Source organism: Drosophila serrata, unplaced genomic scaffold (genome assembly GCF_035046125.1).
Source record: "Drosophila serrata isolate PLE 108 unplaced genomic scaffold, ASM3504612v1 contig_272, whole genome shotgun sequence".
NCBI lineage: Eukaryota > Metazoa > Arthropoda > Insecta > Diptera > Drosophilidae > Drosophila > Drosophila serrata.
In genome coordinates this window covers 12,222,508-12,231,578 of record NW_028257170.1, presented here as the reverse complement: position 1 = coordinate 12,231,578, position 9,071 = coordinate 12,222,508, and the positions used below count along the sequence as shown (strand labels likewise).

The 9,071-nt window shown below is 42.1% G+C and overlaps 5 protein-coding genes across 6 annotated transcripts; 2 read left to right on the top strand and 3 right to left on the bottom strand.

The window, feature by feature from the left end:
• Nucleotides 1–345: 345 nt before the first annotated feature.
• On the bottom strand, nt 346–901 carry LOC110190275 (uncharacterized). The gene has a single exon (XM_020960648.2). The coding sequence runs from the start codon at nt 710–712 to the stop codon at nt 470–472; it is 243 nt and encodes an 80-aa protein (XP_020816307.1). The 5' UTR covers nt 713–901; the 3' UTR covers nt 346–469.
• Nucleotides 902–1,818: 917 nt separating this feature from the next.
• LOC110190271 (membrane-associated progesterone receptor component 1-like) lies at nt 1,819–2,691 on the bottom strand. The gene is made up of 2 exons (XM_086834583.1): nt 2,556–2,691; nt 1,819–2,495 (listed from the first exon to the last, which is right to left on the bottom strand). The coding sequence occupies exons 1-2, from the start codon at nt 2,575–2,577 to the stop codon at nt 1,867–1,869; spliced, it is 651 nt and encodes a 216-aa protein (XP_086690709.1). The 5' UTR covers nt 2,578–2,691; the 3' UTR covers nt 1,819–1,866.
• Nucleotides 2,692–3,082: 391 nt separating this feature from the next.
• LOC147643579 (membrane-associated progesterone receptor component 1-like) lies at nt 3,083–3,916 on the top strand. Its single transcript, XM_086834582.1, has 2 exons — nt 3,083–3,203; nt 3,261–3,916. The coding sequence occupies exons 1-2, from the start codon at nt 3,167–3,169 to the stop codon at nt 3,881–3,883; spliced, it is 660 nt and encodes a 219-aa protein (XP_086690708.1). The 5' UTR covers nt 3,083–3,166; the 3' UTR covers nt 3,884–3,916.
• Nucleotides 3,917–4,336: 420 nt separating this feature from the next.
• On the bottom strand, nt 4,337–5,472 carry LOC110190211 (GPN-loop GTPase 2). The gene has a single exon (XM_020960566.2). The coding sequence runs from the start codon at nt 5,340–5,342 to the stop codon at nt 4,431–4,433; it is 912 nt and encodes a 303-aa protein (XP_020816225.1). The 5' UTR covers nt 5,343–5,472; the 3' UTR covers nt 4,337–4,430.
• A 129-nt stretch (nt 5,473–5,601) lies between these two features.
• On the top strand, nt 5,602–9,037 carry flr (actin-interacting protein 1 flr). 2 transcript variants are annotated; one of them, XM_020960303.2, is made up of 7 exons: nt 5,602–5,795; nt 6,132–6,253; nt 6,647–6,737; nt 6,968–7,231; nt 7,292–8,346; nt 8,407–8,557; nt 8,624–9,037. In XM_020960303.2, the coding sequence occupies exons 1-7, from the start codon at nt 5,762–5,764 to the stop codon at nt 8,731–8,733; spliced, it is 1,827 nt and encodes a 608-aa protein (XP_020815962.1). In that variant the 5' UTR covers nt 5,602–5,761; the 3' UTR covers nt 8,734–9,037. The 2 variants fall into 2 exon arrangements, with proteins under 2 accessions (XP_020815962.1, XP_086690707.1); XM_086834581.1 differs by having other exon boundaries at nt 5,639–5,895.
• Nucleotides 9,038–9,071: the final 34 nt, after the last annotated feature.

The following is a 9,071-nucleotide window of genomic DNA, read 5'->3' as shown; positions in this document are numbered from 1 at the left end:
TATACATACATAATAAGAGTTCGTTGGCTGGCATTGAACTTGAATGTTTAAAGACAAACTAAATTTAGTTTAAAATAAGAAAGCAAGCGAATTCAATTCGTTATCTATTGCAATTTTCTTGAACGATATATTTTTAACACTTAGATTTGGCGTTATGAAGGATTTCTCGCATATGGAAACACACCACAATAATAATTCCAATATTCCTCCATTATATATAGTTTAATTGAGAGCTATTTTCTCTTTTGTTTGTGTTGTGCGAGATTTCCCTTCTTCCTTCGATTATGTATGACTTATACCTCTCAACACAAGCTTTCCATTGAGTTTTTCACATAAATAAACACATTACCAGGTATTTTCTTTTATTAGCTAATATCTTTGATAAGTAGAGTTATGCACATATGTAAGTTACTTTCCGGAACTGGCCATTTGTCGGTGAATCTTGAATTGGAATAAATTAATATTTAACTCATTTTAAATGCTTGTCCTTGGATTTCCACTCGGCGACGCGCTTTTGAATAGCTAATAGGCGTTGATTCAATTCTGATATTTCGGGTAATTTTGGCTTAGATCTTGCTACTAACGCCGGCGGTTGAACGGATGACAACTTTAAGGGATTGAGTCTCTTTCCTGGTGTTGGTCGCTCTATGTTGGTTGTTCGGGGTTGTTGGGGTGGCATGGGCATCTTGCTTCGGTTTGGTATCTTTAGCATATTTTCCACTTTATAAATGATTTACAAAACCAAATACATCAATTTGAAAAGGCTGAAATTTATGCTCTTGCTACAAAGCAATTTAAAATTTCCAATGTCATCACCGACAAGAGTAGAAGTTTTTAGTAAAGACCACTTTGATTTTCAGATTCCAAACAGTTGTAAATGTGGCCATATTAAATATATCATAATAATCATAATATTAAAATCCTTATGTAATACATACATTATAAAAAAAAAAATAATAAAAATTCTTGTTCATTGATAAATTCCTGGAATCTGCTCAACAAAGTTTCAATACATTTTGAAATACATATGTAGGTGGTCAAAAGTATTTACTCAAGTGAAATGCGAGAATATTGTTTGGAGAAAGGTATTTGCTATCACCTAACGGTTCCACATACAGCTCGAGGACATTGACAGAAAAGGCAAAATCCATGGTTCATGGTGCAGGTTTGTATAAAAGTTTTTGGGATGAAGCTGTTTTTACAGAAATTTTGTAATTAACAGGAGCTCAGGCAAATCATTGAAAGACACTAAAAAGACTCCCTAAGAATTGTTGCATGATGGAAAGCCATGTCTAAAATACGTAAAGGTAAAGTGCAGAAGATAAATTCCGGAATGAAAGTACGGAAGACAAATCTTATATTTTGATATTAGATACACAGCCTTGTGTTGAAACATTTCTTTGGGAAGAGATCGTCAATATTGAACACCCATTTGGAAATTCGCAACGGAATTAAATAAGAACTGAAGTAAGGCTAAATGAGAGATTACTTAAAAAATGTTTAATGAATGTAGATGCTTGTAAATATTTAAAATAATACATGGTTTTTAGTTGAAAAGCCACATGGGAAAAACACTGTAGATTGTACATTTTTTTAAGTGTTGGATAGTTTATTTAATTTAAGTTGTATAGTTTGAAATTCTAGAACTGATTCTCTAATAATTTTTTTAATTTCTCTGAGAAATTCAGTTTAAATTTTGTTCAAGTCGGATGCTTACATCTTATAGCTGTCATAAAAGCAATCATTTAATGTAGTGAAAATGCCTTACTGTGAATGCAAAACTGTAACTGCAAATCTATGAGGGAAATTTCAAAGACATTATTATTTTACCCGAAATAATTTTTAATAATTTTTCGTAAAAATATTTTATTGATTGCGATGTATTTCTTGCTCCGACTCCTCCTCGTCCTCATAATTGGAATGGGGCTCGCCTTCGCGCAGAAGCTTTCCAACAAATGGGTATTTCTCTTTGTATTGGAGATCCCATTCCTTCAAAGTGTTCATTTGGCTAATTGAGAGATCGCAAAAGTCGTCAAATTCTTTGCTCTCATTCGTCTCCACTGAGAAATTAATCAAGTTCCTCGAAATATCGCGTCCAGCGTAGTTTGGATAAACGCCATTTCGGCCGTAATAGTGTTTGGCTCGTGACACATCGTAAATATGAAAGTTTATGGCCACAAGAATGCGACCATCCTCACGAGTTCCATTGTATTCGCGTAGCTCTGCTACCGTGAAGTCGCTACGTAGTGGAGGCAGCTCCTCTTGACCTCCGCCACCTGGAACCAAGGAGATCGGGTCCGGTCCTCTCAGCTGCTGTTCACGATGACGGCGCCGTCTACGCTGACGGGTGATGCTCACCAACTTATAGAAGACAATGGCTGAGACGACCAGGAGTGTCAAATCTAACGGAGTTTCCTTGATGACGTTGGAAACGTTGGTGTACCATGACGAACGCTGATCAATGGCCTTGGTTCTGCCCGTCATTTTTTGACTAACTGCTTGTTAAAGAAATAGATAAATATTCTTAAAGCTTCCTACGCGGTCTTAAAACATACTCTGATCAAAGAAAGTCCTCATCTGGATTCTCAGAATGTCTTCTAGTTGAAGCTTCTTTTCTTTTCGTTTTTAATATGAGCGAAATTGTAGGAATTTGTTTTTTGGTGCTCTGTGTTTTATAAAAGTTTTACAATCGTTTTGTTATCGGAACTTTTAATATCTGTACTGCTTAAACAGCTCTTTGGTTGTGAATACTAAACATAGTGTTTAAATGTTCCATTAATCTGGCAATCTTGGAAACCGAATCGATATTTGCGTTGCCAATGAAAAAACATATATTTTGCTAGATACGGGGTGGGTTAATAAATTAGTTATTTAACCATTAACACGATACAGATTGATTAATGATTGATGACGTAAATATAGATTGATTGATGATTGATGACGCAGAACTAAATATGTTTCAATTTCATACATTTTTCTGGGTTTTAACAACATTAGTTTTTTTTTACCTATTTAATTGTTTCTAGGATGTTTGTAGTACATGGTCGTCTGATTATATTGAATTCAAGTTTGTGTTTTAAAATCGTAGAAGGAACTTTATATACGCATGAACATATCGAGTTCGAATTGGGAAAAGTAGGCGAATCATAAACTTCAAATATAAGAAATGTTGAAAATCCAGATAAGAACCTTCTTTGATCTGAGTATGTTTTGAGGCCACGCAACTATTTAAACTATTTATCTATTTCGTTCACAAGCAGTTAGTCAAAAAATGACGGACAGAGCCAAAGACATTGATCAGCGTTCGTCATGGTACACCAACGTTTCCAACGTTATCAAGGAAACTCCGTTAGATGTGACACTCCTGGTCGTCTCAGCTATCGTCTTCTATAAGTTGGTGAGCATCACCCGTCAGCGTCGACGGCGCCGTCATCGTGAACAGCAGCTGAGAGGACCGGACCCGATCTCCTTGGTTCCAGGTGGCGGAGGTCCAGAGGAGCTGCCTCCACTACGTAGCGACTTCACGGTGGCAGAGCTACGCGAATACAATGGAACTCGTGAGGATGGTCGCATTCTTGTGGCCATAAACTTTCATATTTACGATGTGTCACGAGCCAAACACTATTACGGCCGAAATGGCGTTTATCCAAACTACGCTGGACGCGATATTTCGAGGAACTTGATTAATTTCTCAGTGGAGACGAATGAGAGCAAAGAATTTGACGACTTTTGCGATCTCTCAATTAGCCAAATGAACACTTTGAAGGAATGGGATCTCCAATACAAAGAGAAATACCCATTTGTTGGAAAGCTTCTGCGCGAAGGCGAGCCCCATACCAATTATGAGGACGAGGAGGAGCAGGAAATACAACGAAGTCAATAAATATTAATAAAAATCAATATTTCGGGTCAAATATTAAAGCTGTAGATATTCTATGTAATTTAAAATTAATAATAATGCAGAAGGAAAGCGAGCTTGGGAAGCCAAAGTATCTTATCCATGGACCTTGCTACCCACCTTTTCACTTTTCACTGGCAATAAGAAGTCAGGTCTTTCGTTTTCTTGACCCATTAAGAACATTGTCGTATTGCCCTAACATTCTCGAATTCCCTTTTTAATTTTCGTGATAGACAGTAACGTATAGACAGTATCTGCAGATATGTTTAATCACAAGGAGTCTTTTGTTTTCTGATCCATTGTAGCTATCAATGTGTATTATAGAGTCGATTTTTTATACCTTTTCACAGCTTATATAGAAGGTAGACTGTAGTAATGGGAAGCTTGTATTTCATCCTTGTGAAACAATCAAATGGTCCCATAAAAAAAATTTGGTAATTTAGATGGTTTGTCTTAAAATTCTTTAACCTTTATCACAGCTGGGTTTGTATGGATAGATTTACAAAGTTATTGTTGATTTATCCCAGCAATTCTATTCCACATAAGGCTGAACATCTTGTTGCTGACGCACAGCCTCTGCCTCTGCGCCCACTGCGCATGCCAACAGTGAGTTGACCGTTTGCTCCTCGCCTGCCTTATAGACGTAGCCGTTGGCCTTATCGATGTGGTTGCGCAGGCGCAGCATGCTTTCCGTGCTAAAGGCATCTAGCAGCTGGAAAGAGACCAGGGAGTAGTCCTCCACAGTAGAGCAAATGGCTTCATTCAGCTTATGGTATTTGCGCATGGCAGGGTCTTCGTCCAATTTGTCTAGCAGATACCTCAGGTCCAGGACGTCTGCATAGAAGTCAATGTTGAAGTGCAGCTTGGTCTCATGCTTCCGCAACAGATCGGCCTTTGATAGCACATTAACGTGCGGCAGGCTCATGCGCAACATCGTATTGAGTGCCATCAGGAGCGTGGCAATAAACTTTGCCGGTTCCGAACAGTAGTGGGAGTCGATTAGATTAACGGTGACTAAGCTGTAGCGCTCTCGCTCCAGTCTTTCGAACACCCGAGCCATGGCACTGTGATGCGTATAAAGCTCCACCTGGCCCGGGCAATCAAACAGAAAATAGTTGTAGGTGGCACCTAGCCTGCGGAGAGCTGGAAGCAGCCAGTCCTCTAGGTGCTCCGCCAGGTACTCAGCACAGTGCATCAGCGCTCCATTTGGTCCCAGCTGCAGGTGATCCATGCATTCGTCTACAGTAATTAGCTCAACCACATTGAGGACTGGCTCGTAGTCCATGTTGTCATTGGCCGGGTCCAGGTTTACCACTCCGACTTGTCGTCCAAGCTCACGGTAGAACTTGAGAGCTTCGGCGCAATATGTTGTCTTGCCGGATCCAGGAGGGCCAATGATCAGCTGACCATAGCGGGGATTCTCCACCGTTGCGGATTTATTCATAGTTTCTTCCGGCAGATAAAAACGTAAACAACAGTAGAAGAAACAGGGTGCCTTTGCCGATAACGATAAAATAGTGCGGTATATCAAAAAAATATACTATTTTTGTAATTTAATGTTTACTTTTCAATGCACCTAATAATATATTTTGTTTTGTTTCTCAATTTAATTTTTGTATTAGAGAAATGCAGATCTTTCTTCAGATATTTATCAGACAAAGGATTTGTGAAATACCAAAGTACTTAACTAGTATGGTATTTTTAGTATCTATCTATGAACCAGATGTTATCGAGTAGTTCGCCTTTTTTGTAAGTGTTGAATTCGGTCTCACTGCGCCATAGCTTGTCGGTTTTATAAATCAACGGAAATTCGCAAAAAAGTATCGTTTAAACTCCACTAGCTCAGCACAGAGGAACACAACAATGGCTCAGCCCCAACCACCAGCCTATGAAAACAGTGAGTTGGCATGCAAGAGAATGATAGCCCAATTTGGTGGTGTTCAAGAGTCGCCGGCATTGACGTGATGAGAAGGGGGATGAGTCAACAAGCGAAAACGGTAAAAGCAGAAAGCCATCGCCGGAAGCGTCGTGATTATGCCCATAAATGGACAGACGTCGCTGTATGATAAAGGGGCTGAGGGGAGGTGGCTCCACCCTTGCATTCTTTTGTTTCCGTTTAAGAAGACGGGCAACAGCCGCGCCCAGTCCGCCCCACTCCCTGCCAAATTGCCGGCGTTATCTACTTTTTTTTGATCTGTTGTCTAATCGCATTTTGTCGCGGCTTTAATTGCAGAAAACATTTATGCGACACTGCCGCGAACTCAACGAGGCCAGCCAATTGTGCTGGGCGCTGATCCTAAGGGCAAAAATTTCCTCTACACGAACGGGAACTCCGTAATTATCCGGAACATCGAGGTAAGCTGATATTGCAGTAGCTACTCCTGCCATAAACTGTGGTCTCTTCCAAATGTTGTTTTATTTTTGGACAGCTGCAGTTTTCTGCTGTTTTTCCGTTCCTGTGTGCCAGTATGAGTCGGTTTTGTTTTCTTTTTGTTAGCTAGCGGCAGCTGTTCTATATTTATTTTTATACAGCACCCATTCCACGGCCGACCGGCAGAATCAACCACTCATACAGGCGCACGGAATATTTCTTGTTTGCCGCCCACGTAACTTCATAATGATGGTCGGCTTGCTGGCGATTGAGCATTAAGTTGCTCTGTGCCGGCTGTCTATATATTTAAGATTGTAAAAGTGATTCTAAAAAGCACACTCGCACTCTCTATTTCTCGTCTCCCTCCCGTTCCACAGAATCCAGCCATCGCCGATGTCTACACGGAGCACTCGTGTGCAGTGAACGTGGCCAAATACTCGCCCAGCGGCTTCTACATTGCATCTGGCGGTAAGTCTCGCACAGCAATTTCACTCTTGGAGGCACACGGCACAAGGCGCAGGCAGCGGAGCATGCAGAAGCCACAACAGTGTTGAAGCTGTGGTCACCGTGAGTCACGCCAAGGCCCATGCATAGCATTACCATTTAGGGAAACCATCGTGCATCGAACGGTTTCTTATCTTATCTGATGTTTGCGAATGAAAATTCAAACTAATATCATTTGTTTTTCATTGTTCTAGACGCCTCGGGTAAGATTCGCATTTGGGACACGGTCAACAAGGAGCACCTCCTTAAAAATGAGTTCCAGCCAATCGCAGGGCCCATCAAGGACATTAGTTGGTCGCCAGATAACCAGCGCATTGTGGCTGTTGGCGAGGGTCGCGAGCGTTTCGGACACGTCTTCATGTCAGAGACGGGTACATCCGTGGGCGAGATCAGTGGCCAATCAAAGTCTATCAATTCGGCGGACTTCCGGCCAGCCAGGCCCTTCCGCATCGTAACAGGTATGCTCAATGAATAGCTAGAGTATTGAAAAAGAGTAACTAAATATTTAAAAATAACAGGTAGCGAAGACAACACGGTCGCCGTGTTTGAGGGACCGCCATTTAAGTTTAAGATGACTAAGCAGGATCACTCTCGGTTCGTCCAAGCAGTCCGCTACTCGCCAGATGGCAAGTTCTTCGCCTCGGCCGGCTTTGACGGCAAAGTCTTCCTTTACGACGGTACCAGCTCCGAGCTGGTGGGAGAGTTCGGCTCGCCTGCCCACAAGGGCGGTGTATACGCCCTGGCATGGAAACCGGACGGTAGCCAGCTACTGACCTGCTCCGGCGACAAGACTTGCCGACTGTGGCAAGTGGAGTCACGTGAGCTGATTAGTGAGTTCGTTATGGGAGCTACTGTTGACGACCAACAGGTATCGTGCCTGTGGCAGGGAGAACACTTGATTACTGTTTCCCTTTCGGGCGTAATCACTTATCTAAACGTCGAAGATCCCAGCAAGCCACTGCGCGTAGTCAAGGGTCATAACAAGCCCATAACCGTACTGGGTTTGAGCGATGACCGCAGCACCATTTATACCGGAAGCCATGACGGTGTAGTGACCAATTGGAACTCTGGCAATGGCACCAACGACCGCATTACTGGAACTGGTCACGGCAATCAGATTAACGGAATCGCTGCCTGGGGTGATTTCGTCTATACTTGTGGCATCGACGACAGCCTGCGTCAGTTCAGCGTTGAGGGAAATGCTTACACTGATTATGTCGTCAAGCTCAATTGCCAGCCCCGCGGACTCGCTATTCTGCGCAGCGAGAATATCATCGCTCTGGCCTGCATCAAGGAGCTGACCCTCGTGCAAGACCAGAAGAAAATCTTTTCGCTGCCCATTAAGTTTGAAGCCAGCTCAATTGCCGTTAACGCGGATACCTCTGACATTGCTGTTGGCGGTGATGACCAAAAATTGCACATCTACAGCCTAAAGAACGGAGTTCTAGAGCCCAAAACGGAGATGGACCATCAGGGCGCGGTAACAGACGTGTCCTACTCACCGGACCTTAAATATCTTGTGGCCTGTGATGCCCATCGCAAGGTGGTGCTTTACTCTGTGGATGAGTACAAGGTACACAGATTGCAGTTATACTTTATGTGTGCATATAAAAATCTATACTTGTTCTTTTAGCCTGCCCACAACAAGGAGTGGGGCTTCCACAGTGCTCGCGTCAACACCGTGGCCTGGTCCCCGAACTCTCTACTTGTGGCCAGTGGATCTTTGGATACCACCATCATCATCTGGTCGGTGACAAACCCTGCTAAGCACACCATTATTAAGAGTAAGTTTCAGTGGATGTAAGGGTTGACCCATATGTGACTTGTCACCTTCCCTTCTTGTGTTTTAGATGCCCATCCGCAGTCTCAAATCACTCGCTTGGTCTGGCTGGATAACAACACTGTGATCTCAACTGGCCAAGATTGCAACACCAAGGTGTGGCATGTGGAGACAATTTAAATGCTGCAGTTTATACTTATTCAGGGAGAGAAGTCTGCAGCTCCCTGGCTTCATTTCATTTAAGTGCAACAGTTTACATTAGCTATTTATGTCTATTTTGTCCCTTCGCTCACCTCTTGTCATGTCTCTAAGTTTAAGCCCAAAGTGTTTGTTAATCATATCATGGATATTCAACCTTTTGTCTGTGTGCTGCCCGAGCAACTTTTTTATACTATCTAAACTGCGAAAGTTAAACAAAGATATATAAGTACGCCAGCGTACATAAATTATTGTATTATGAAATGAAATATACTAGTTTTGCATAGCTCTCCTTATTCTCAATTACTGATCAACTAAAC

Excerpts from the sequence above, each read along its gene's own strand:
- LOC110190275 (XM_020960648.2), bottom strand. The coding sequence starts at position 712 with ATGCTAAAGATACCAAACCGAAGCAAGATGCCCATGCCACCCCAACAA.
- LOC110190211 (XM_020960566.2), bottom strand. The coding sequence starts at position 5,342 with ATGAATAAATCCGCAACGGTGGAGAATCCCCGCTATGGTCAGCTGATC.
- flr (XM_020960303.2), top strand. The coding sequence starts at position 5,762 with ATGGCTCAGCCCCAACCACCAGCCTATGAAAACA. Across the intron at positions 5,796-6,131 it reads ACCACCAGCCTATGAAAACA|AAAACATTTATGCGACACTG; the intron begins GTGAGTTGGCAT and ends CTTTAATTGCAG. Across the intron at positions 6,254-6,646 it reads TAATTATCCGGAACATCGAG|AATCCAGCCATCGCCGATGT; the intron begins GTAAGCTGATAT and ends CCCGTTCCACAG.
- LOC147643579 (XM_086834582.1), top strand. The coding sequence starts at position 3,167 with ATGTTGAAAATCCAGATAAGAACCTTCTTTGATCTGA. Across the intron at positions 3,204-3,260 it reads AAGAACCTTCTTTGATCTGA|TTAGTCAAAAAATGACGGAC; the intron begins GTATGTTTTGAG and ends GTTCACAAGCAG.
- LOC110190271 (XM_086834583.1), bottom strand. The coding sequence starts at position 2,577 with ATGAGGACTTTCTTTGATCAGA. Across the intron at positions 2,496-2,555 it reads GAGGACTTTCTTTGATCAGA|TTAGTCAAAAAATGACGGGC; the intron begins GTATGTTTTAAG and ends TTTAACAAGCAG.